The 27758-nt window shown below is 41.9% G+C and overlaps 1 protein-coding gene and 1 pseudogene across 4 annotated transcripts in view; one reads left to right on the forward strand and one right to left on the reverse strand.

The window, feature by feature from the left end:
• The window catches only part of FAM120A (family with sequence similarity 120A), a 152856-nt gene extending 151677 nt beyond the window's left edge, over positions 1-1179 (reverse strand). The window contains exon 1 of one of the 4 annotated variants that reach the window (XM_027836863.1): positions 684-1177. In XM_027836863.1, the coding sequence (XP_027692664.1) occupies positions 684-1157 (474 nt within the window). In that variant the 5' untranslated portion in view covers positions 1158-1177. Of the gene's footprint in view, positions 1-683 lie in introns of all 4 variants that reach the window. The other 3 variants (XM_027836861.1, XM_027836862.1, XM_027836864.1) reach the window with 3 other exon arrangements.
• Positions 1180-2315: 1136 nt separating this feature from the next.
• LOC114024248 overlaps positions 2316-27758 on the forward strand; it is a 32445-nt pseudogene continuing 7002 nt past the window's right edge.

Here is a 27758-nt window from a genome sequence, read left to right on the forward strand (position 1 = left end):
GAGGTGGCTCGGGAGGCCCCGGCTCCAGGACTCTCTCCAGGAGGCGCCCTCTCATCTGGTTCGCTCAGCCCCGAGCTTCCACTTCCCGGGGGCCCCGGCTCACGGCCCTCCCCCCACCCCCTCCGCGGCCCAGCGCTGCAAACTTTCCGTCGAAATACCAGTCTCCTGGGCACGGTCTCCTCTCCCTCTCCCCGCCCCCAGCAACGCCAATTTTGGGCGACATTTTGCGGATCTGGGAAGGAGGGAAAGGGGTGCGATTTCCCGAACCCCACCAGCTCAACTCCAGGACACCCGGGAGACCACCACCACTAAGTCCTCCCCACCCCGGGCGTTCGGGCCAATTAAATCCATCTCCCGTTTTGGGGGCAGGAAGTTCCCTCTCAGACAGGGTGGGTGCCACTGAGCCAACGTCGATGCCATGGCCAGGGCGGGGGGGGGCAATGCTAGGGGAGATGAGAGGGGGCGCTCAGATGCCAAGGAACAAGGGGGAGCTTGGCAAAGGAGAGGCGAAGCGGGCCAATGGTACACAGATGCCCAGGGAGAGGAGGGGGCGCTGTGATGCCAGGGGAGCGAGGCGGGGTGGGGTGTCCGGAGCCTAGCCGGAGGGAGCGGTGGTGCCAGGCGTGGGGGAGGGGCGGGCGTGGGGGCAGGGAAGGGGCCCCCCCGGGGCGGGGGGCCCTTACCTTGATGTGGAAGCGGATGAGGGCCAGTCGGATGCAGTGGGCCATGCAGACGGGCGGCAGGAACCAGACCTTGGGCGGCGGGGTCCCCTTGTTCTGAACGTGGCTGACGATCTGCTGGGCCGTCTGGCGCTCGTTGCCCTGGCGCTTCACCCACTCGTGCAGCCGGGCCTTCTCCAAGGCCCCGTTGAAGAAGACGAAGAGCTCGATGTTGCCGTTGAAGCAGGCCTTGGCCAGGGCCGCCAGGTAGCCCAGCATGTGGTTCCACTGGCCGCCGCTCACCCAGTCCGTGTAGAAGCCGCCGTAGAGACGGTGCAGGCAGTTGTCCGCGTCGATGAGGAGGCGCAGCGGGGTCTGGGGGGGCCGCTGGCGGCCGCCGCCCACCAGGCTGCCCCGGGCCAGCTTCTGCAGCTCCACCGGGACCACGGCGCTTGGGCAGTGTTTCTCGATGTAATCCTGGAAGCCCTGGACTCCCATGGCGGCGGCGGCGGCGGCGGCGGCGCGGGAGGAGGAGCAGGAGCGGGAGCAGGAGCAGGAGAGGCGGCGGCAGCGATGAGGTGAAGTGGGCAGGCCGGCCGGCGGCAGCGGGCGGAGGTTGCCCTTCCCCCTCCCCTCGCCCGCTCCTCTCCCTCAGCCCGGCGGGCGGCAGCGGCGGCAGTGGCGGCGGCGGCGACTCGGCTGGACTGGCGGGCGGGCTGGTGTCCGTCCCCTTCCTTCCCTCCCTCCCTCCCCGGGAGCTCCCCCCTTCGGTCTCCGGTGGTGGTGGTGGCGGCGGCGGCGGCTGGTAAATGGGGCGGGGGAGGATGAGTGAGGAGCCGGAGGTTTCCTTGGTGGTGGTGGTGGCGGCGGCGGCGGCGGCGGCGGCGGCGGCTGGAGGCGGTTGGCTGGTGGGCGGGCGGGCTAGGCTGGGTGGGTGGCTGCTGGATCGTCGGGGGCTGAGCCGGGCAGGCGGCGGTGTCTAGGGGGGAGTTGTATGAGTCGGGGGGGCGCTCATGGCTGCTGTGGCCGCCATGTGCTGCTGCCTCACAGGGCCATGGCTGGGGAGGGATCTGCCGCCGCCGCCGCTGCTGCTGCTGCTGGTGCTGCTGCTGCTGCCGCGGCTGCTGCTGCTGCTGCCTGAGGGAGGGAGGGGGCGAGGGCGGAGGAGAAGGAAAGGAGGAGGAGGAGAGGAGAGGAGGAGGAGGAGGAGGAGGAGGAAGAGGAGGAGGAGGAAGAGGAGGGGGGGGTAGTGTGTCGCGGGCGAGCGGGGGAGCGCTGACGTACAGCCCGCCGCCGCACGGGAAGGAGACCCTGCAGGAGCCGGCGGAAGAGGCGGTGCCTGGGCTGCAATGGGAGCGAGGCTGAGGGAGGTGGGGGAGTGAGGACAGGCCCCGAGCTGGGCCCAGCAGTACCCAACTAGGCCCGCTCCTCAGCCTCAGTCAGAACCGACGGACAGGCGGCCGGAAGGCTGGCTCCCCCTCGCCACGGTCACAGCCCACCCCAGTTCCCAGTGGATGGACGGACGCGGGGAGGGAGGGAGATAAGCTGGGCTGAGACTCCCAAGCGAACGGTCCCCTCCCTCCGCCGCCGTTAGCTGGCCACCAGGAGGCCGTAAGGCCTGAGGCCTGGGATGTGGGCCCGGTCGCATCATGGAGCATGCGCCATGGGTGGAGGGAAGGGGAGGGGCTGTCAAAAGGGGGGTGGGGCGAGAGCACAGGGCGAAAGCCTGGGTCAAGGGTGAAGGGGAAGGGCGAAGTGGGGGGAGGGGGCGTGCGTCAGTGCGAGATGCGTGGAAGAAAAGGCGGGAGGGCCCGCGGGAAGCTGGTAGGCTGGAGAGCGGTTCTGTACAGGGGCGCGCAGGGAGGTGAGGGAAGGGAACTGGCGGGGAAAGGGACTTGGGCTTAGGGCTGCTCCATGAGGGAAGCAGCGAGATCCTTTCAACGATCCTTTACGCCCGCCCCGCGGATTACCAAAGTCCACTAGGGATGCAAATTACTTTTGGGCAGCACCCAGACGTCAGCCTGCCCACGGCCCGCTCACCCTACCCCACTGGCCTCCGGACACTTTTTTTTCTTCTTCTTCCAAAAATGGAGATGAAGAGTTGTACTCTCCGTTCCTCCGTACCTTAGAGGTGGGGTGGGGGGAGGACAGCGGGATCCGAATGCCAATTACAGGTGTAGTATCGTGACACAAAACTGCTGACTAGATGGAATTGACTGCACTTTGGAGACCGGTCACGAAGTCGCTGGCCAGTGGGATCAGTGGAAGGGAAACTGGCAGCCTGCTAAGCTCGAATACTCAGCACGAGCTTCGTTAGCACCCTCCCTCGGCCGGGTACTCTAGAGACCCCTGAACTGATTATGCTTGAAAGCATCCAAGGAATGTGTGTCAGACGTAAGTGAAAGAGGCCTAATTTGAATTCCCACTCTTTTTACCCCCGAAAATTATGAAGGGCTGCAACTTTCACCTGCAGACAAATAAACAGAAATGATGATAGCAAAGCCCATTGCCTGATTTTGTCAACGTTATAAAAAGACTACATTTTACCAGCATTCGAACTGTTAGAATATAGGCAATAGCACTGTTGTCAATATAAGGCAGCCCTAGATTATTACATGACTACTCTCTAAAAAATCCTGCTGTAAAATTTGAAAATTGGGTGTGTTAAATGTAGAAAGAACTATTGCAGGCCCTCAGGCTTTTCTGTCACACCTGTCCAGGTAGTTCATAATCACTTAAAGTATTGTATGGGAAACTGGAAGCCGGCCACTAAATGGCTATATATGAACACTGGAGTAAGAACACATTGCTATGGCATCTACAAATTTAAAAAATACTTTGCACACAACAAGCCTTTGAGTTAGTGCAACTATTATCCCTATTTTATGAGTGGCAAAACTGAGTTCCTTCCGGTATCATAACTAATAAATAATAGAGCTGGAATCCAGAACCAAGTCTCCTGTTTCACAAATCTAGTGCTCCTTCGCTGATACCATGTTCTTTCTACCGGAAAAGTATTAAAATGGCAGAGTACTAAGTAGTTTTTGAAGTTCTTTTGCCCGCATTTCCTGACCCTTACAAGAAAACTATTAAGGTAAACAAGGCAGGCATATAAGAGAGCAAGAAACTTAAAGCCCAGAAGATATAAGAAAATTGTGCAGTCACACAGTCAGTAAATGGCAGAATCAGGACTCATTCATTCATTCAATAAAGTTCCACCTGCCTAAAGAACACTTCTAGATATTAGGGAAGATTAAAAAAAAAAAAGTTTAGATAAGACAGCTCCTGTTCTCCTGGAATGTATTGTGTAATTGTGGCGTACACATACAATATTACAAGATATGATGTGTAGTACATTCTGCATTAGAAATTGAAACACTGTGATATGTATGTATGTGTGTATGTATACATTTATGGGTGCATGTAGATTAGAGAGAGCAACTAGATACCTAGAGAAAAAGAGTGTAGATATTTCAAACAACAAACAAACCTAACCATTGTCAACATTTCAATGACCACCACCCCTCAGATACCAATTAAGATAGCCAGGACCCTGATCCTAAAAGCACTGGGATTAGTAGTACCTTCCCCACCCCCTGAGTAGTTTCTACCCAGGTTTCCTAAGCCATTATCAAAGGGAATCAGAGAAGGGACCCGTCATACACTCCACCACCAATGCCAATTGCTACTGATGTGCACTAGTTAGTTCCAAGAGCCCTGGAAATAGTGACTCCTCCCCTCCCAGACCTCTTCAAGCACCACCTTTGTGGCCAGCAACCAGGGAAGCAACACTTGTGGAGGGCCACCAGCAGGCAAAGTTTGCCAGTTTCGGTGAAGTAGCCAGGTACCCTGAAGGAGAAACAGGAGCAGCATGTGCCAGGAAGGCCAAATTACTACTACCTTCTCAGCTATCACCTTCTCCAAGGGTCTAATAGAGAAAGCCCAGAGTTATGAATCCAGATAACAGTGGCAACTCCCCCCCCCCCCCCGACTCAGACCACCAGTGATGCTTCCAGCTTAGCCTCATAGTTATGTTCAAGGGGAGCAGCCTATGTAAGTGCCACCAATAGGCAGGTAAGCCCGAGAACCTTGGGAATATCAGTGCCCCCTTTGTGGAGTTATGACCTGGCAGCTGCTGCTATAGGTGCTATAGCCTGTCTGCTTAGCAGCAAACACAGCTACTGAAGACCCAGAAAAGAATGTTCTTCCCACCAAAGTCCCTTAGTCAAATGGTTCAACAACAAGGCTGGAGATGGTTTTATCAGTGGACATAATTAAAGACATTTACCATCAGCTTTGCCACCACACCCTAAAGGTCACAGAACTTTTCCATCTGGTATGCCTTTAAGACCTCCTATACATGACCTCCTATACACGTGGCCTCCTCTAATTAGAATATGAAAGAAGGGTCTGTCTTGCTTTTTTGGTTCGTAGTCCAGCACTTAGCAGACAGTAAACTTTTTTAAGCCTGTATCCACACAGAAATTGGTACACTTCACCCTTCTCTAGTTTGTCAATGCCCTTTCTATACTGTGGCATTAAAAACCAAACACAATACTTAAAATTTGGTCTGGCTAGAACAGAATACTTTTATTTTCCATAAACAGCACATTGTCCTTCTATTAACTTGCCTTAAGATTAAGTTAGCTTTTTAAGCAGCCAAGTCACATGTGACAGGCATAGCTGAGGTGTGACAGGACTCTATTTCCCAAGATGCCTGCTCCCCAAATATGAATGCTTCTTGGAAGAGGATAAGGACTCCATTTCCCACAAAATGTATGATCATGGACAGGAGATGAGTGTTCTGGGAAGATGAAAAAGTAATGAAGTTTGCTGTCAGGTTTGTAACCATGCAGAGCAATGTAATTTTCTTTAAATAAGTAGCAATAGTAGCAGGGTTTTTTTTGGATTTTTTTTTTTTTAATCATTGGACTCTAAACATCAAGTCCTGCATGGAGCAGAGCAGACAGATGATGAGATATTCTGGCCAACAGTGGCCAAGAAGTGATAAGTATTGAGTACCTGATGTGACCCAAAATGGGAGCTTCATAGAGAGTGTGACTGGGAACCACTTAAAGAGAGATTGCAGATCATGTGTGTAGGGATGAAAATAGGAGATCAGAAAACTGGCCAAACATCAACATAGCCATTTGCTGAGGTCAAGCCAAGTCAGGGACCCATCTAGGAATACGTTCAAGCTGCTGAGACTTTGTCCATGCCTTTCCTATTGTAATTATGAGCTTGAGTTCCAAACTACTCTCCAGGAAAAGGGAATAAAACTACTCATTCAGAAATATAGCTGATTGTTTTTTGTTACTTTACTATTAATTTCTGTCCAAATTAAGAAGGCGGCTAGGTGCCATAGTGGATGGAGCACTGGGTTTGGAATCAGGCAGACTCATCTTCCTGAGTTCAGATCCAGCTTCAGACATTTACTAACTGTGTGACTGGGCAATTCACTTAGCCCTCTTTGCCTCAATTTCCTCATCTGTAAAATGAGCTGGAGAAGGACAATGGCAAACCACTCCAGTATCTTTCCCAAGAAAACCCCAAATGGGGTCCCAAAGAGTGGGAGAAGACTCAACAATCCAAATTAAATGTTTTTCTTGTTCAATGCTGTTCTTTGCTTTGGTCTGTTAGCATGTTGAGCAGCTGAATAGTTCCCAGGTTCTAACTGGACGGAGACAAAATTGAGGCAGATAGTGATTTACAATCAAATTGTGTATCCTCCACAATTTGAACTCGAGTCTATGAGCAACAAGAGTTATTTTGACCCAAGAGTTCATACACAATTGGTTCCTATTAAGTTTATGGTTACAGAAAACTCCTACTTCTCACTCTTGGGGTTATACATTTTCATAGGCACGCTATCAGCATGCCCCTAAACCACGTCAGAAATTGTGAACCTGGCAGCCTGGGATTCTTTGTCTCCCCTTCAAGTTCTTGATAAAATTACTGAATGAAATAGGGTCAAAGATAGAGCCTTAGGGAGCAGTAGTAGAAACAACTCCAAAGTGACATCAGCCCACTAATCAACACTTTCTTACCTTTACAACCAACTCAGAATGCACCTAATCTTACTGTAATCCAGGCCATATTAGTTTATCTTGGTCACAGGAATATAATGATGAAACATTATTGATTTCTACAAAATTCTTTTTTTGGGGGGGAGGCAATTAGGGTTAAGTGACTTGCCCAGAGTCACACAGCTAGGAAATATTATGTGTCTTGAGTCTAGATTTCAACTCAGATCCCCTTGACTCCAGAACCAGTGCTCTATCCACTACACCACCTAGCTGCCCCCAATTTCTGCAGAATTCTTAAAGAGCTAAATAGACCAGTGAAAATGTAATACAAGTATCAATAAAATGATTTGGCTTTAATAAAAGTCGCTGAAGTGCTAGTGACTAGTATTGTTCTCCTGTCAATAACAGAATGGAACCTGGTTGTTAACAGCCTTCAATAAATCCTGCTAGACTGTGAACTCCATGAAGGCAATGACTATGTCTTATATAGGGAGACAGAGCGATGGATAGGGTCCTGGACTTAGAGTCAGGATGGCCTAAGTTCCAGTATTGTACAGTTACTTACTAGCTGGGTGACCATGGGCAAATCAGTTAACCTCTCTCAACCTCAATTTGCTCATCTGTAAAAATAAGAATAATAATGGTTAACTACCCCCAGGGTTGTTGTGAAGATCAGAGGATATCAGGGATTAGGGCATCTTGCAAACTTAAAGTGTCCCTGTGCTAAACCTCTGATTTTGATGTATTCTATAGAGGAAAAGGTGGAGTTCACAATGGCTGGCCTCTTTTATCAGTAATGGAGTTGATGTCCTCTTCTGATAGGGAAGCAGAGGAGTAGTATGAGGAAGTTGAGGCCAGAAGAGAAAGTCTGGAATAGCTGCTGCTGTGTGTGTTAGTGAAGAAGAGGATGGCTATCTACCAGTGAGGATACATTTGAAAGAAGATAATATGAATTTGTAGAGGACCCAGTCAGAATGATGACTTTCTCTATCAGTATTCAGCAGTAACTGAGTAACAGTGGCAAAGACTAATGGTGGGGTTAACATAAGGGTGGGGGTTGGTGTGGCATGAGCAGCAAAAGATAAGAGAGCAAGGAATTCAAGAGTAGAAGATAGCATACCACTGAGATGTCCAACCTTAGCATCAAACCTAGCACGATGTCTAGCACATAGGCAACACTTAATAAATGCTGGAGATCACAACAGGGGTGATAGACTGGGAAAACAGGAAAGGGTGGAAAGACAATCTCATAGTAAGGATGAAGAATAGGCTTTGGAAGAGTGAGATAGAAGGACAAACGGAAGCATAGGAGGTTATGATAAAAAAGATGTATCTGAAGAGTTCAGTATCGCAGAGATAGCCTAGTTATAGGTACATGAAGGTGACATCTTAAATGTGACCATCCCCACCAGTGGTTGAGGTAGATTGAAGATATAGGTAACAGGAATTGAAAAAGTTGATGACCTGGGAAGCTATGGTGTTTGAGAAGACATCAATGTACATATTGAATGCCTCAAGTATGAAGACAGGGTGTACTGGTTCGTAAATTTCGACCTGGAAGGTTTAACACCTAATTTTATGGAACAGGAAACTGAGGTACAGAGAGGCTAAATGATTTGGGTCACATAGGGAATGGCATAGTCAAAATTCAAACCAGGTCCTCTAGTTATCAATTTAGCATTTTTCCTCTGTACCAGAATTGGAAAGGACCAAGTATTGTGGTAGAGAAGACTACAAGCCAGGTACTGAACTCTTTGGGAAGGTGGTCTGTCTTACCCAGCTCACAGCCTCTGTGGTTCATTTTATGAGATGAATAAATTGTTAACCCAAAAATCTAACAAGCACAATGCCAAAAAAATTATAAGCCAGTGTCATTTTAATCATAAGTGCAAAAATCACAAATAAAATTTTAATAAACAGGATACACCACCACAATAAAAAGCTTATCTACTGTGACCAAGTTGAATTTATACCTGTAATGCAAGGATGGTGTAATACAAGGAAGTTTTCTGTTTAAAGGTCTCTTGATCATGCCAATGATTCTGTTGCCAAGGCCAGGCACATTCTTCCTTATCTTCATGAGACTCTGTCTCTTACCGGGAGCCCATTTCCTGTAAATTTCATTTGATAATAACTAGGCACCACTAACACCATCTTCCTTATATCACACCTTTCATACTTGACAGTTTCTAGATTATTGCTTTGGGCATTTTCCTCTCCTTACAAGTTTCAGTTTATTTTTAAAGTTTTATTGATACTTTTGCATTTATACCACATCTATTCCATTTCCAGATGAAGGAAGGAAAGAAGGAAACATTTATTAAGCACCTACCATGTCCCAGACAATGGGCTAAGGTTTTTACTAACAATATCTCATTTGATCTTCACAATAACCCTGAGAGATAGGTGAAATTATACTCATTTCACAGTTGAAGAAACTGAAGTAGAGAGAGGTTAAGTGACTTGTCCAGTATCACACAATTACTAAGTGCCAGAGGCAGGATTCTAACAGCTCTCTACTTCCCCTATGCAGTAATTGTAACAAAGATTCTTATTTAAAAATTACTTCAGGAAAACTAATCAATACACTTAATGTGCCTGACACCATATGCAACATTTTTTCACCCATGGTCCCTCACCTCTTCAGTGAAAAGAGAAAGTCATGCCACCTTTCAGTTTTAAAGCATTTTCAGTCAGATCTGTGAATCTCCTGCAATACACATTCCTCACAATTTTAAGAGGACATACTCTTTCCTTTGTTAGGAGCCCATCATTTTGATCTCATAAACCGTACTCCATGAGGCCAAATCCACTTGGAGGCTTGGGCCTCCACCAAGAAGCTAGCTATTAACTTTCTATAGCTTCTTTTCCAAAATCATCACCTTCAGCTGGAAGAAGAGATGAAAATGCTCTCTGTTCCCCCAAACCATTAAAGATAGATACCAGCTTCCCTCTAATTGCAACCTTTGTTCCTATATGAATTGGCAGAATTTGGGAACACAGTTGATGGCTTTCATGAATCCCTAGCAGGGTCTCTAACACATCTTGGCTACATGTTCCATCAAGACAGCACACCTTCAGATCAGCCATGACTGATCTACAGATCTTTGTACCTCTCAGCAGGGAGTCACCAGTGCGTTTGATGCATCCATTTCTCCTCGGAACTAGGAGCACGGTTCCTGGAACCAGTTGGTGCTTGTATTTTCTCAGTGTTCCGTATATTCACAATTCTAGGAATCCAAACAGGGGACCAGAGCAACCTGGGTTAGGGGCCATACAGAAGCAGCTTGGGATACAAGGGTAAGAAGCTACAGGGTCCTCTACAAATTCATATTATCTTCTTTTAAATGTGCCCTCATTGGTACATAGCAGTCCTTTTCTTCTTCACTAACATGCACTGCAGCAGCTATTCCAAGGCTAGAGGTAGGATTAATAGCAAAAGCAATTCAGTGTTGAAGGAGAGAATTACTGAGGTGGGATTCTTTATTTCCTCCTGACCCCTGCCTAAGGCTCAAGGTGTACAGTGGCCCTGAGCATTCATATTGGGGTTAAATGTGGACTCACCTTCCAGGCCTAAGGACATTCAGGATGCAGGTCACCAAGCGCATGCAAAGGGAGGCATGGAAAAAGGAAACAAGGACCTGGACCTTGAGATTGGCCCTGGAAATTTGAGAATAAATATTAAGAAAAATGCTTTTGGATTGGGTTAGAATAAGATCATTGATGAACTTTGACAATGTAGCTTCAGTCTAGCAGTGGGAAGAAAAGAGGTTACTCACCCTTAAGGTACATTTTGACCTTCACTCATTTGCTCAGCAGTTCTCTGTTACGCTCTCTTCTTTTCTCTCCAAGTCTTACCTGCTGCTTACATTTCATCTTTTCTCTGCAAAATCTTCTCTGACCACTCTTGATCACTGTCATTTCATCTTCTGATCTCCTGTTGCATTGTTAGACTGTCTGTCCCACTCATCTGGCATTAAGACCCAGGCTACCATGTATTGTTATTTATCTTTTAACATTGAAATTCATGATCTCACGGGAGCAGTAGGGTGGTCTTGGAGTTAAGAAGACCTAGGTGCAAGTGGTGTCTCTGATATGCTCAAAATATGACCACCGGTGTTCTGGGCAACTCTCTAAGACTGTATGTTACGGGATAATTGTTGGTCTGCATTCGTCTCTGCTAATTGCATCATAGAGGAAAATTAGTTGTTCTGTGTTTCTACAAGAACATTTCCCCACAAAGATAAAACCTCAGGTCTGTATCCATGACCAAAGAAGAATTAAAACTGCTGGTGACCCAGAGAAGAATAAAAAAGGTGCAGGATGGCACAAGCAGTGTGCAGAATACTATTGTGACTTGCTCATGATAAATGGTTTAAGATACCACGGCATCAAGGACATTCCATCAATGTATGATTGGAAAATGAGGTGGGTTGGTCATGTAGTGAAACTGAGGGATAACAGATGACTAGCCTATCATTCACCAGCATCCATAATAATGACAGTATTTACGGAGCGCTTTAAGGTTTATAAAGGGCTTTACAAATATTAACCCATTTGATCCTTACAACAACTCTAAGAGGTAGGTACTGTTAGAATCCTCCCTTTAAATCTGAGGAAACTGAGGCAGAGAAAGGATAAGTAGCTAACCCAAGATCACATGGCTAATTAATATCTGAGGCAGTATTCAAACTCAGATCTTCTTGACTCTAAGTCCCATGCTCTATCTACTATATCATCTAGCTGTCATTGAGTTCTGTCTCCAAATTGCAGTGTGTGTGTATGTGTGTTTGTTTTTTGGGGTTTATTTGCTTTTTGGTGAGGCAATCAGGGTTAAGTGACTTGCCCAGGGTCACACAGCTAGTAACTGTCAAGTGTCTGAGACCAGATTTGAACTCAGGTCCTTCTGACTCCAAGGCTGGCACTCTATCCACTGTGCCACCTAGCCACTCCTTGTGTGTGTGTTTATATGTATATATGTAGTACATACATGATATATGTATATAACATGTATATCAAGTTTGCTAAACTGATTATGATCAGGAGAGCCTTGCATTCCTTACCTTACTTAAAGGAAACTGACTAAACCAGTTACTGAGTACATAGGAACTTCCTGGTGCGTAGATGAGTCAATCATCAGTCACACTTGAGGTCACATACATGCAAATGTTTTCATTGTGCCAACTTTTTACGTACCTCAGTGTAAGTTCCTTGAGGGTACGAGCTGTTCTAAATTTGTAATTCCAGCCTAGCACCATGTAAGCATGTGGTAGGTGCTTAATACATGCTTGTTGATTGATTGATGTCTCTATAACAGTGATACTCCAGCCCACTCATTCCTGCTACATCAACTCTCATGGATCCAAGGTACTCAGAGGGGTTTGTGGGGTGTCCCTTCTCCACTAACATTGACTCTAGCCCCCACCAGCTGTGGGGGGTGGGTGACTAGAGCCCCAGTTCCATTTGACCACCTAACATTCAGTAGCTTTTACATAGGGATTTTCATTTTTAAAATATAGCAAAAACAAAATATAAGTCTTAATATAAGTAGCCACCCCTCACCCCCTCCCTTGCCATAACTGATACCTCAGGAGCATACTTTTCCCACACTACCTCCATCCCTGTGGAGAATAAACTCAATTTAGGTGCATTCCTACATAGTGTCATTCCCACCAAATTCACATCCAGAGGCAATAGATATCACTGCTGGACGAGCTCTTGTCTGCTACTGCTGGTCATTCCTTGCTCCTCAAGGCATCACTGATTTGCTGGCTGCAAACCTCAACTCTGGAAGGGTGGGCCCTGGGGAGCCTTTGCTCCCTTCACTGGTTGCTAAGCTCCCCCAAGAGCAGTATGAAATTGGCAGGCCTTTTGGAATGACTCTGCAGCCAGTTAAAGAGCCTCCTCTTCATCACATGGTTAGCTGAATGGAACCAGGTACAGAATGTCTCCACTTGCACCAGTCTCTCCAAGGCACTCATCTTACCATTCTATTCTCCCCAAGGCAGGCTCTCCTTCGGAGAGATGCCACACCTCTGGCCCACATTCCCTGAGCAGGTGCCCCATTATATATCTATTTCTCATTTCTTCAACTAGACTGTAAACAGTTCACGGCCAGGGACGATGTCTCTTTATATTCCCACAGAGACTAGCGAAAAGCTCAGTGTAAGAGTAACATTAAGACAGCTGTGAGGATTGGCCAATTGGCTAGGCCCTCAGTGATCAGCCTAGGTACAGCAAAGTTCCTAATGTACTCGATAACTGGTTTAGTCAGCTTCACTTAGGCAAGGAATGCCAGATTCTCGTGATCATAATCTGTTTATCAAACTTCATCTAATCCATCTATGCAAGGCTAGCACACTTTCCTAATGCCCTGGTGATCAATCAGGGAGGGTCATAGTCTGGGACACCTGCTGTTTCCCTGTCCTGGAGGTCACCCTCCCACTTGATGCATGTAAATCTGCCCAGCAACAACAATCAGATAAAAGGACAGAGATCCAGAACTGATTGGGGTATGCATCCCACCATAAGCCCATATCTCCTCGGAGCTACATGCGTATGCCTGTGGGTAATAAGCTACTTAACTCATGCTCCTTTGAGCACCTGTATTCCTTCTCAGGAGGTTGCCAGGTGGCACCGCAGGGCACAGAGCACTAGCTCTTGGAGTCAGGAAGACCTAAGTTCAAATGTAACCTCAGACGATTACTAGCTGTGTGACCCTGGGCAAGTCCCTTAACCCTGTTTGCCTCAGTTTCCTCTTCTGTAAAATGAGCTGGAGAAGGAAATGGTGAACCACTCCAGTATCTTTGCCGAGAAAACCCCAAATGGGATCACAAAGAGTAGGGCATGACTAATTGACTAAGCAACAACAAAAACTGGTTATTATAACTCTGCAGCATTCAGTTCAACTGTTTTACTGCTGTTCTTTCCGTTGACATAGTTGTAGTCATTGAATATTTTATTTTCCAAATTCTACTTACTTTACTTTGCAACATTTCATATAAGTCATCTCATGCTTCTCTGAATTAATCATGTTAATCAGTTCTTGAAGCACAGTAGTATTATATTTCATTCATGTACCACAATTTGTGATGGGCATAGACCTTGTTGCCATTTCCTTGCTACCACAAAAAAAGTGCTGCTAAAAATATTTCCCAGTACATGGAGCTGTTCTTTTTGGCACTGACCTCATTGGGGTATAGGCCAAGCAGTGAAGGAGCTGGGTCAGGTAGTATGGATATTTTAGTCACTCTATTCACATCATTCCAAATTGCTTTCCAGAATGGTTGGATCAATTCACAGCTCTGCCAACAACACATTAGTGTGCCTATTTTTCCAAATTACTCCAATACTGAAAATTCCCATCTCCTATCATCTTTGTCACTTTGCTAGTTGTGTGGCAAAACTTTAGGATTATTTTACATTTGTCTTATTATTAGTAATTTGGTGAATTCCTATAGATGGCTATTAATAGACCACAAATCTTTTAAGAACTGTTTGAATCCTTTGAGCACTTACTTATTTTGGAATGGCTTTTGGTTTTATTTATTTCAGTTAGTTGTCTGAGTCTCTTACCTATCAACCATTATCAGAGATATGTGATACAAAGATTTTTTTTCTGCAGTCAACCACTTCTCTTTTTCCTTAGTTGCATTAATTTTGTTCAGGTAGAAGCTTTTCAATTTCATGTAATCAAAGTTATCTATTTTGTCTTTTTTAATCTGCCCTATCCCTCATTTGCATAAGAATTCACCTCTAGCCAGAGCTGTGTAAGATATATGTCTCCTAATTTTTTATTGTATGATCTTAAATATTCAAGTAACATAGCCATTTTGAATTTATCATGGCATTTAATGTAAGATGGGATCTTACTTTTAAATGACTATTTATTCTTAAAGTAAGCATTTGTTTGAAGGTGCAGGCAATTCTGAGCCTTTGAATCTTTAAAACAGAAATCCTAAAATTTAAGAGTTGGAAGGAACCTAAAAATCATTTAGTTCAAATTCCTTGCTTTGTAGATGAAGAAAGTAAGGCCCAGAGAAATGAAATGATTAATTCAAGTTTAATATGTATCCCCTGTCCCTCTTTCTCAGGGTCAGGCAGGCTACACCTTCCCTCCCTAGATGGTAGGGGTATTTCTCTTCTTTATTGCTGTCAGCACTAACTACCTGTGTGACCCTAGGCAAGTCACTTAACCCTGTTTACCTCAGTTTCCTCATGTGTAAAATGAACTAGAGAAGGAAATGGCAAACCACTCCAGTATCTTTGCCAAGAAAACCCCAAATGGGGTTACAAAAAGTCAGACACAACTGAACAAAAACTATCAGCATGATCTCCCACTAGGTATAATCCCCCCATTGTTTGGGGCCATTGACAGGCAACCCTGGTTATATTTAAGCACTTAACATTGAATAGTTTTTACGAAAAGATATTTACTTCAAAGATATAACAAGAAAAAATGTTCAAGCATTTTCTCTTATACTTCTGGGGCATATTCTCCCCTATACCACCCTGGTCTCTAGCAGAGCAGGCTCAAACTTATCTCAATGCTACCGCGCATTGGTTCCACCAACTTCTGGTGGAGATGCAGCATGACTACCAGATGAATCCTTTGGCTGGCTGAGGTCTCAAATATCATTCTTGTACATTTCTTCCTGTTCCTTAGGCTATGAATTCTGCTCTATTTTTCTCTTTCTCTCTGTTGGAGTCTTTTTGTATAAAATTACTAATTTGGAAATGTTTTTACATGATTGCATATGTATAACCTATATCGATTGCTTACTACCTCAAAGAGGAGGAGGGGAGGGGAGGAGTAAGGTCTAGAATTTAGAACTCAAAACTGTAAAAAAGTGTTTAAAATTGTTTTAACATGTAATTGTGGAAAAATAAAATACATGTATATACGTGTGTGTATATATATATCATATATATATCATATATATCATATATATCATATATATCACATATATATCACATATATATCATATATATCTCATATATATCATATATATATCATATATATATATGTTTTAGCTAGTCAACCAATTGAAAAAGGCTCATCCCAGTCATGTGATGAGTCAATGAAACTAGTTACAGAATGTCCTGCTTGCTCTACAGTTTCTTAAAGACACTTTCTTACATCATCATTCTCCCCAGCAAATTCCTTAGCATCCTTCATGTAGAGGTTTCATGAGTTGATGGGGTCTGCATATGCACCAGATTCCCATTTTACAACGTTACTTAGGTGGAAAAAAAGCAAGTATTCAGAAAAACAAAGGTTTCCAAAAAAAAAAAAGGAAAAGAAAAGAAAGAAAAAAGAAAAAAAGGCAACTTTATGTAGATGTGAGAGGTTTTTTGGATTTCAGAATTGACTGTGTACAGTCAGATCATCAACTAGTTAGAAAATGCGTAAAATCAGTATTAAAAGAAAGGATAATGATAAGAACATACTGAATAACAATCATAAGCACTTCAACTTAACCTATTCAAATAAGCCATCAATACTGAAAAATAAGAAATGGAAGAAAGACATTTATTATACTGATTTTTCACCATTTCCTGCAAAAAAAAAAAAAACAACCAACTGCTTTAATTACAAGTAGGAGGCCAAAAGGAACTAGAAACTGCTTTAACCAACAAATACTTTCCTTGCCAATGAGAGAGAGATAGTGGTCAAGGTGGACCACAGTTTAGAAAACAAACTCATTTTGAAATCCCTTGGGGAGGAGGATGGTGGAAGATTGCAAACAACATCATAAAATAATGATAAACAGTGATGGTAAAAAATCAGTCTGCTGAAAGCTTAGCTTAAGACCCAACCAAGTCACATTATCCTAAGGGCATTCATAGATGAATCTGCCAAGGGGACAGTAAAAAAACAGAAAACAGAATAGAGATCTGTCAGGGCTTCTGTGATGATTTATTTTTGTTCCTAGTGATAGTGGAACTACCACATCAGTCTCTGATGGAATATTTATTATTAGGAGATAGAAATAGCACTTAAAAATGGAGTATGAAGCATAGCAGCACAAAACAAAGTACATAGCAAGGAAATGAATCCTGGTGACCCAACCCTGAACGTAAAGTATCCTATATGGTTTGTTTTACAAGGTATCTCAAGGAGAAGAAGATTTGAAAAGAATGGAAAGAGTCATAGATGACTCTGCCATCAGAAAAGGTGGCCAAGAGGCAATCAATCACTATTAATTGATATGCCTACATTTGCTTTATGAGAATAGGCTACACATATATTGAGAGTACCCTTGATGGATGTACGAGAAGGGAAGACGCAGGCACTCTAATTTTCTACAGAAGACCGTATCTTCGCAGTTGCACAACTGAATGAAAGATCCCCAAAAGACAAGCTACCATTGTGTGAAATATAATTCAAGGTGGTTAGCAATGCAGTGGATATAGCATTGGACTTGAAATAAGAAAGACCTGAGTGCAAATTCTGACTCAGACGTTTACTAGCTGTGTGATATTGCCTCTTGTGGCCTCAATTTTCTTATCAGTAAAATGGGAATAATAATAGCACCTACTTCACAGGGTTGTTGCGTAGGTTGAATGAGATAAAATACTTGAAGCTTTTTATAAACTTTTAAGTGCCGTATATGAATTGTGATTAATTGTTCTTTGCCAAAAAGCATTTGAACTGGTAGAGCAAAAGAACTTTAAAATGGATCCTCAAACAGTCTTTTGTGCATGTTAAAATCATGTAAGTTTCCTTGATATATATGACCACAGAGATACAATGAAAGCCTGATAATACAGACTTGGCCTAAGAGGTATGTTTCATAGACCTATCACCCCATCCCAGATGTCAAAAGGGTCCCCACCATACAAAATAATTATTTTCCTCCCAGAGCCCAAGAGTAAGCTAGTTGTAAGATGTCTTCATTAAAGGACTTGGCATTGTTTTAAATCAAATGAGATTACCTATGTAAAGTGTTTTGCAAACCTAAAAAGGGTTACATAAATGCTAGCTATTAAATCTCTTGGACTGGCACATTAAATGAGGAGAGAAAATTACGTTGCCTTGCTTAGTGGCTCAAAAGACAAAATGAATTGAAAATCTCAGCTAGTTCTGGGCCCCAACCAAAGGCAGCACAACAAAGCATTCTAAAACTGTGTACATTTTAAAAAACTTTGTTGATTTTTAGCAATACGAGAGCTCCACCTCCCACTCCCACCCCAAGAGGCTCAAGGATTCTTTTTGATCTTTTCCTAGCAACAGGAGTTTTTCAGGACAGTGGGTAATTTGGCAGGTGATGAATTTTTAATGTTATGATGCTTTATCACTGAGGCCTCTGTTTAAAAACAAACTGACGGAACTTTCCCCACTTCCCAGTTGAAGAAGATGTCATTTCAGTATTTTTAAGTTTTGCAGAGTGGGTGATGATCTGCGTTGGTTGAATCCTTCACTTAGGAGTTTCTTATGCCAATGAAATTACATGTCTTTAAAAGGGGAAGGGGTGCACAAGTGAGTGTGGGGAGGCAGGTTTTAATGTTTCCAATTCCCCAAAGTGTCTTCAGGGCTTCTGAATTTTGAGTTACCTCTGCTGACCAACAAATCCAGAGCACGTTTACCTCTTATAAAACACAAAGGAAGGCTTACCATCTGTTAGCATTTTTACAAGTTGTTAGATATACAGCAAATTACCATTAGGAGATGAGCTAGGTGGTAAAAGTTCCTGTAGTGAGCATAAGGATAAATAATATATATGTGTACATATGTATATGTTTAATACTTATTATTATTGCAATATAAACTTATAGTAAACAGATTTTCCTCATTTGATTTTTTTTTTAAAAAATCATGTTCAGCTTACTCATTTTTAAAAGCAGACAACTTTGAAATTAGGAAGAGTTCATATAAGATAAAGAATAATAAGAAACAGTAAGATAAACCTGTTGGTGTATTTCAATAAGAAACGTTTAATAAAATCCCAGAGATCTGTATTTCACTGGTGTTTGGAGGACCCATGGCGTATTTAATAGCCATATAAGTAATATAGAACAAGAGGCTGTGTCCTCATAGTCATTTAGTAAATAAGTCAGCCTATGTGGGGGCTTTGATCTCCAATTCGGTGGTGAACTAGAGAAAGAAAAGCCAGAGAGCCCGTTGCCAAGCAACAGGGAGCTGGCGGCTGGAACTTGTGGCAACCCAGGAGAGGGCCGGGGTCTGAATGGTCCAGATTTACAAAAGGGAAAGAGAAGGAACAGTGTACAGATGAATAGAGATCCGGGAAACTATCTTTTGAAAACTAAGTAAAAGAAATTCAAGTAAGGATTCGAGGAATAGGCCACAGGCCCGATTCTGAAGTCCTTACATGAACATAACACTCATTGAACTCCAAGGAGTTCTGCATGTGTTCAGGCACCCAAATTAACCCCTTAAGAGTTTAATTGGGCCAAGGAGAAGAAAACAACATGGAATGTGTGTGTATATGTAGGAGTCCACATAGACCTGTGCGCATACATATGCACACTCCCTTAATTTAATATAAATATGCTTAAAGCATAATTATAAACATTTCTTATGTATGGTAGAAAAAAAAAACTAAGAAGTGAATTTCATTAAAGTTCAAATTCTAAACACACTGAGATCAGTGAACACAAGAAAAAGGGCTGCCATTGTTACTCCGAGGCAAATCGCCTTCCTCCTTGAAAAAAATTCAGCCTTAATGCCCGTCTCTCAATATTGAGAAAAAGAATAAATCTGGGGTTTGATTATCTAAAGCACTCTGCATCTTACTGAAGTTGCTAAAAGATTCTTTTCTCACCTCTCTTTAGAAGTACCTAAATTGATAGACAAAAGTGTTTCTTAAAACAGAGGCATTACTTAAACCACAAACAACTTGAATTGGAAAGCTCAAGGGAAGGTAGGAGGGATAGAATAAATAACAGAGTATTGAGGGCCACTCACTTCAAAAACCTCCCTGAATTGTGTTTGTGCTAAAATATTCTGTCGTGAGAGGCTGACTAGGTATCCCTTTGCATAAGCCAGATTAAAGAATTTCTAAATATTTTCAAAAGCAACACATTCTTTATATAGACACAAGTCACATACATGAAACCAAAGTTTTGTTGGGTAGAAGTACCCCTCCCCACAAAGGTATGTTGACCAATTTTTTTTTCTTCTCTTTCCAATTGCTATGCTGAGATTGAGCACCTTAAAAATCTATCTGCCTGGAAAATTGTATTGGTACTACATAGAAAGTTTAATTATATAAGTTATACACAATATATTAGATTTGTATTTTAACAAGAATTCAAAACCTGGCTTCTCCTAAATACTATGTATTTACAATGACCAGTCTTGACCCTGGAAAAAAAATGAGGAAATGTACCTCCCACTTTTCATTACAGAGTTAAGGAATTGTGGGTGTAGAATATTGCACATGCTGGCAGACAGGAATCATGTTGGTTTGGTTTTGTTTAACTGTGTTTTTTCCCCTTTGTTACAAAGGTAGGCTCCCTGTGGGGGCATCAGGAAGTATGTTATTAAAAAGTGACTGATGTCAAAAAGCATCTACAAAAGGTTTTTGTTCTGTTTTGTTTTATTTTAATAACAAATCACCTATTTAAAATAAAAAAAAATGGGCTCACATATAGTTTTTGGTTGAATCTCAGCACTAACACTTAACAATTACATAATTATGGGAAAGTTACTGTCTGAACCTCGGTGTCCTCATCTATACCATAAGGATACTCTCGCAGGGTGTTAGAAATGTCTATGTACTGTAGAAATGTGTAATGTTACAAATGTGGCTATTCATTCAACAAATATTTACTGAGCACCTACTATCTGCATGGCCTGGCCCTGTGCATGAATGAATCATTTTCACAAATAGAAATAGTTCAACAAGTTTGAAAGTAGATGCTATGAAAAGGTCAGTCAGTCATTAAACATTTACTAAGTGCCTACTATGTGCCAATTACTGTGCTAAGTGCTGGAGATACAAAAAGAGGCAAAAACCAGCCCCTGCTCTCAAGGAGATCACAATCTAATGGGCAATACAGTACAAACAAGCCATATAAGGAAAAATTGGAAATACTTTAGAGGGGAAAGGCACTAGAATCAAGAGGGACTGGGGAAGGCTTCCTGTAGTTTAGTTTGGGCTTGAAGGAAGTCAGTGAAGCTAGTAGGTGGAGGCGAAGACGGAGAACATTCTAGGAATGAGAGACATCCAGAGAAAAGTGCCCAGAGCTGAGACACCAAGTATTTTGCTCATGGAACAGCCAGGAGGCCAGTGTCACTGGATCAAAGAGACAAAAAAGCGTAGAATAAGATATAAGAAGACTAAGTTGGGGGTGAGGAGAGCGGGGGAAGTTATGAAGGGCTTGGAATGCTAAACAGAGGATTTTGTATTTGATCTGGAGATATTAGGGAGCCAATGAAGTGTATTGAGTAGGGGAGTGACATGGGAGGACTTGAGGTTGGCTGGATAGAGGATGGATTGGAAGTGTGGGAGACCTGAGGTAGGCAGACCCATCAGGTGTGAGGTGATGAGGGCCTGCACTAGGGTGGTGGCAGTGTCAGAGGAGAAAAGGGGGCATATTTGAGAGATATTGCCAAGGTAAAATCAGCAGGTCTTGGCAACAGATTCTATATGGGGATGAGAGATAGTGAGAAGTCCAAGATGACTCCTAGAGTCAAGCCTGAGGGACTTGGGAGGACGGTATTGCTCCCTACAATAACAGGGAAGGTAGGAGGGGGTAGGGTTTAGAGGAAAAGATGAGTTCAGTCTTGAACATGTTGAGGTTAAGATGTCTTCTGGACATCCAGTCAAATGTCTGAAAGGCAGTTATCATTGTAAGATTAGAGGTTAGCACAGAGATTGGAGCAGGAAACATAGATTTGAGAATCATCAGCAAAGAGATGACATAAGTCTATGAGAGCTGATGATATATAATAATGCTGCATATACAGACTCTAATGAAAAAAAAAAAAAAACAACCATCCAAAGGGACACCTATAAATTTACTAAGCTCTTCCCTGGCTAGTCATTGTCTAAATTTTAAAAAAAACAAAACCAGAAAACAAAAAAAAACTACACCTGTTTAGCCATTTAAGGAACAGAAAAGCAAACGGAGGTCTGTTTTTCAAATCATAAGTTCAAATCCTGCTTCTGACACTGTGACCTTTGACAAGTTTCTGTACCACCTAGGGCCTCAGTTTTCCCTGTGAAGTGGTGAAGCGGTGACCTAGATGACCTCTGAGGTCCTTTCAAGTTCTAAACCTAGGGTCCTAGAACCCTAAGTAAGGATTTCTGAGAAGAGCATTGAGGTATAGTGAAGGAAACGTGAGCTAGCAGTGAGGAGAGCTGAGTTCCCTTCTGACTCTAACTAGATATATAACTTTTGATGAGTCATTTTTATCTCTCTGTACTTGCATTTCTTTATCTAAAAATGAGGGGGTTCAACTTGAGTTCCTCCTAACTCTGTGGTTCTAGACAATGTACACACACATACACACACACACACACACACACACACACACACACACACACACCCCTTTGCAGTAGAGGAACAGTTGAGGGGGAGAAAAAAACATGAAAAAACATTCACTGTCAAAACCGAGGCTCAGGCATGAAGATCATGCCAGATCAGAGAAGGCTGGAATCTAGACACCATGCAGATCTTCAGTGCCTGGGTTAGGGGTCAGCAAAGGTCCAAATATTGGGAGGCAAAACATGGCATCGCATAAGTCTGGTAGCGGGCAATATAGGAAGAGACGCAAGTAAACAGACCATATTGGCAATATCCGATAGCAGATACCCACCCAAGGGGACCAAAGTCCGGTGATAGGACTATAATCTCTGGAAGGAATGGAGAATAAGGTGTGACATTAAGAACCAGGAATCTGTCTCTGGTGTGTATGGATAATAGAGCGTGGTTATAGTGCTCCAAAGCTTATTATACCAGGGACTCACTGGTGAAGGAATTAGATCTTGAGTAAGGGAGGTGGGGACAGTGGACTTTTCTTCCTCTCTGAACTGGGAGGATATCTTCTTTTGCAGAGCAGACAGTCTAGCCAACCTAGTCTGTTGGCTGCACATGGCTAATTGACCTGGTTAGGTGCCGTTAAGGGGGCAGGCCATGGGGACAAGAAACCACAGAAATTGTCGTAGTTGTGCCCTATAATTTGACGGTTCACAAAAGTACATCAAGAAAAAATGAAAATATTTGGTATTACTCAAATGCTAGTTTCCCAATTGCCCTTTTTCCCAAATGAATAGTGACACTAAGTTCCTCGTAAAATATTGTTTTAATATTAGATTTGAAAGTTCACAGAAGTGCTTTAGAGAGATGGATTCCATAAATATTTATTGAGTGCCTACCATGATTACCATTGTGATAAGCATTGGAAGGTATAGGAAAAACCAAACAAAAGACCTTCTCCTTGCCATAAAGGAAATTATAATCTCATAGGAGATACTAAAAATGTGTGATGTGTGTCCACATTTAAGTTTTAATAGCTTTAAACTGCACTAAGACTTTTGGGACACCTTATATATACATATGTGTGTATACATGTATGAAAATAGATACATATATGCCCATACACTATATATTCAGATATATTCATTAGAGAACTTTGTAAGATGTATGAATAAGTGCCATAGTGACTGATACAAATAATACATTTTATGGGTCTTCAGAAAAGAGTGAGAGCAATGTGTAACAGAAGAGTTTGGGGAAAAGTTCGTGGATCTTGAACTGGGTTGTGAAGAATGGATAGGAAATTAGACAAGTAAAAAGATAAAGAAGATTCCAAGAATGGGTAACAACATAAACAAAGTTAGGGAGGTAGTAATGAGCAAGATGGATTAAAGGGAAATAAGGCAATTCATTCGCTTAGGATAGGAAGTTTGTGTTAGAGGGTAAATGAGCTAGCTCTATGAGAAGTGGACCCTTCACTGGAAGGACTAGACAGCCATTCCTGCAATATTATTTAAGGAGTGTATAAAGGCTCAGCAACATTCAAAATATCTTCCCCACTGGTCCCTATGGCATTTGAAGTTTCATATTGGTTTTCATTCTTCTAGGGCAAAGAACTGACTATTAAAAGCAAATGTTATATGGGAGACAGTAGCACGTTAAGCAGCCAGACCCCACTATAGCTTTAGCAGAAATTGGTCATCAGATTATCTAGCTAGTAACTTATGAAGGTATCAGGAATGGCATCCAAGGTCGGTAGGCATTGAGGGAGACAAAGGTTAGGATCATAGAAAACTGTGGGGAGACGAGGAAAATACCACAACAGGGATCCCTGAGCATTCAGTGGGTGGCATGAGGGAATTGGCATAAGGGGACAGAGGGTTAAAATGGAGAAGCAAGTTCCAGAAAGGATAGGGGGTGTCCAGGATCCAATGTCCAGAGGACACTGAGGGGGGAAAACCTCACTTGCCTTATAGTTTTACCTAAGGGCAAATTCTATATGCTCATATTCTCCATGAATCATATTTATAACACAAATGGAAGCCTCATTATGGCATGGAATTCAATATAACATAACAAATTGAACTTGGACCCTGTCCAAGCCAGAAGGCTTAGTTATCAGAAGTACCTCATTACAATGTAGTACAGTTGTACTGACCCTCAGGACTGCATCGTTGCAGGGCTCCAATGGAACGAGGCAGTACCAGCCACTTCAGGGGGGAGTTGTGGAGGGTGGGAGAAATAGACAGTTTCCCTCAAAATTGTTTTTATGGCACATTTTCCCTTTGCTAGCTAAAGAAGCATGGTTAATGGACAAATGTAGAGTTCACAAGTTACAAGAATGTCTTTGACAAGCTTGATTATGAAAGCTTTAAAATAAAGTAAAAAGCTTTGTTAGGATTAATAGAATGTAGAGAATTGTCTCAGACACATATTACATTCCAAATTCAAAGGGCTTTTGGTAGAATCAACTCTGGGAGAAATTCCTATTCAACAAGAAATCCTGACTTCCAAATATAGGCACAAAAATGTTCTACCATATTTAATTTTATCCTATAAATAAGACTTAGGGGTCCTTTTTGAGTTTATCTGGGCATTAGTACACATCCGAATCCATCCGTGTCTTCATATCTTATATGATTCTTGCCAGTGTTCCCTAAGAGAAGGTCTGCCTGATACATTGGAGACCTTCTTTAGGGTCATTTAACAGTTAGTAACTACTAGTGTAACCCCTGGGCTGTCTATTTCATCTTCATTCCCATGAGCAGCCCACCTCCTTTTCCAGTCATACATTTCCTGCATGGTGGTCTTAATGCCACCTCTTGAATAAAGGCCATTGTTGGCAATATTGATAGCCCACCATATGTTCCTCCACTGCCCTTTGGGCCAACTACATTTATGATTTTTTGGCAATAGAGCATTCAATGCTTTTAACCTTTCCCCAGCAGAAGGTTGTTACAGGTTGGCCACTAGATGATGAATTCGTTGCCCAGGATAACCTGTTGAAAAATATTTTTCTTTCAAAGTCCGTATTCCAGAAATAGTCAGAGTGAGTGTTCATTAATTTCAATGCAGTAAATATTCTTGAAGCATATGCCAGTACTTTGCTAGGCTTTGGGGTTACAAAAGTGAAAATGAAATAGTTCCATCCCTCAGAGGCTTCTGTTAGATTTCAACTAACACCTCACCTGTGTCTTATATAAAGGTCATTTCCAAATGAACACACGACCTAGATAGAAAAGGTCATATCATAAACAAATTAGAGAAACATAAAAACCTATCATATTTATGGATAGGAGAAAAGTTCATGATCAAACAAGGGATTTGGAGGATCTTAGGAGATAAAATGCATAATTTTGATTATATAAAATAAAAAAGTTTTGCACAAGGAAATCTAACTTTGCCAGGAGCTGGAGGGAAAAAGGAATGTAATCCAAAATGATGACAGCTAGGTAGTCCAGTAGATAGAGTACCAGGCCTGGAGTCAGGCAGACTCATCTTCTTGAGTTCAAATCTGGCCTCAGACAGTTGCTAGCCATGTGACCCTGGGTAAGTCACTTAACCTGGTTTGCCTCAGTTTCCTTATCTGTTCAATGACCTGGAGGAGGACATAACAAATCACCCCATTATCTTTGCTAAGAAAATCCCAAAACGGGTTCATGAAGAGTCAGACAAATTCAACAACTTATCATTTTAAGGAAAATTTCATTTATTTATACTTTCTAGTGTTTTTAATAGGTATTTTATTTCATCAAAAACTTTTTCAGCATTTTTTGAGATAATCTTATGATTTTTGTGGTTTTCATTTTTGATATGGTCAATTATGTTGATAGTTTTCCCAATATTGAACCAGCCCTGCATTCCTGGTATAAATCCCACCTTGCCATAATGTATGATCTTTGTGATGTGTTGCTGAAATCTCCCTGCTAGTATTTTATTCAAAATTTTTGCATCAATATTCATTAAGGAAATTGTTTTATAGTTTTCTTTCTGTTTTTGCTCTTCCTGTCTCAGATATCACCATTATATTTGTCTTATAAAAGGAATTTGGTAGAACCCTTCTTTACCTATCTTTCCAAGTAGTTTATATAATATTGGAATCACTTGTTCTTTAAATGTTTGGTTGAATTCACTTCTGAATCCATCTGGTCCTGGGGTTTTTTCTTAGCGAGTTCATCGATGGCTTATTCAATTTCTTTTTTCTAAGAGAGGGTTATTTAAGTATTCTATTTCCTCTTCTGTTAATCTGAACAACTTATATTTTTGTAAATATTCATCCATTTCATTTAGATTGTCAGATTTATTGGCATATAATTGGGCAAAATAACTCCTAATAATTGCTTTAATTTCATCTTCATTGATGGTACATTCACTCTTTTCATTTTTGATGCTGGTAATTTGGTTTTCCTCTTTCTTCTTTTTTTAAATCAAGTTAACCAAGGGGTTATCTATTTTATTTTATTTTTTCATGAAACCACCTCCTACTTTTATATATAAGTTCAATGGTTTTCTTATTTTCCATTTTACTAACCTCTCCTTTGATTTTCAAAATTTCCAACTTGGTGTTTAATTGGGGATTTTTAATTTGTTCTTTTTCTAGGTTTTTAAAAATTGTATGCCTAATAAACTGATCTGCTCTTTCTCTATTTTATTGATATAAATGTTTAGAGATATAAATTTTCTTCTAAGTACTGCTTTGGTTACATCCCATACATTTTGGTATGTTGTCTCATTGTTGTCATTCTTTTTAATAAAAATTACTTATTGTTTCTATGATTTGTTCTTTAACCCACTTATTCTTTAGAATTGGATTATTTAGTTTCTAATTAATTTTTAATCTATGTTTCCATGGCCCTTTATTAAATGTAATTTTTATTACATTATGGCCTGAGAAGGATGCACTTAATATTTTTGCTTTTCTGCATTTGTTTGTAAGATTTTTATGCCCTAATATATGGTAAATTTTTGTGAAAGTGTCATGAACAGTTGAAAAAACAGTACACTCCTTTCTTTTTCCTTTCAATTTCGTGGGTCTATCATATCTAACTTTTAAAAAAAAAATTTATCTCCTTAACATCTAATGCATTCAATTTCTGGAAGTGTTTTTGGATAATCACCTAAATGCTACTTAATCTGGTGTATGGATCATAACCGTCCTTCATTAATAAGTTTTCTAAGTGTTAAATTCTATTTTCCCACAGAATATTATTATAAAATTGGACCTGTGCTCCAAAAAAATTACCTCTAAGATATAACAAAATCCTGTTTTAAAATTGGCAAATATTTTTAAAATCAGGATTAGATAGAGTTAATATAAACTTGGGAGTGTGCCTCTAATTTCATTAGTTTAGGGAACACCCAAGTAAGGAAGCTCCCCCCAACAAATTAAGGTCAGCATCTTCCCTGCAATTTGTAACCTTAGAGAACTGCCTAGAGCAATCACAGGTCAAATGACTCACCTAGGGTCACACAGCCAGTATATGTAAAAGGCTGAACTAGAATCTAGGGCTTCCTGGTTTTAAGGCTGGCTCTTTATTCATTAGGCCATACTACCATTCTCATAGTTCAAATGTTGTGCTCACAGATTTAATAATAACTATGGTAAAAAAAAAAAAAGTAACTTTGT

Source organism: Vombatus ursinus, unplaced genomic scaffold (assembly GCF_900497805.2).
Source record: "Vombatus ursinus unplaced genomic scaffold, bare-nosed wombat genome assembly UNPS02014820.1, whole genome shotgun sequence".
NCBI lineage: Eukaryota > Metazoa > Chordata > Mammalia > Diprotodontia > Vombatidae > Vombatus > Vombatus ursinus.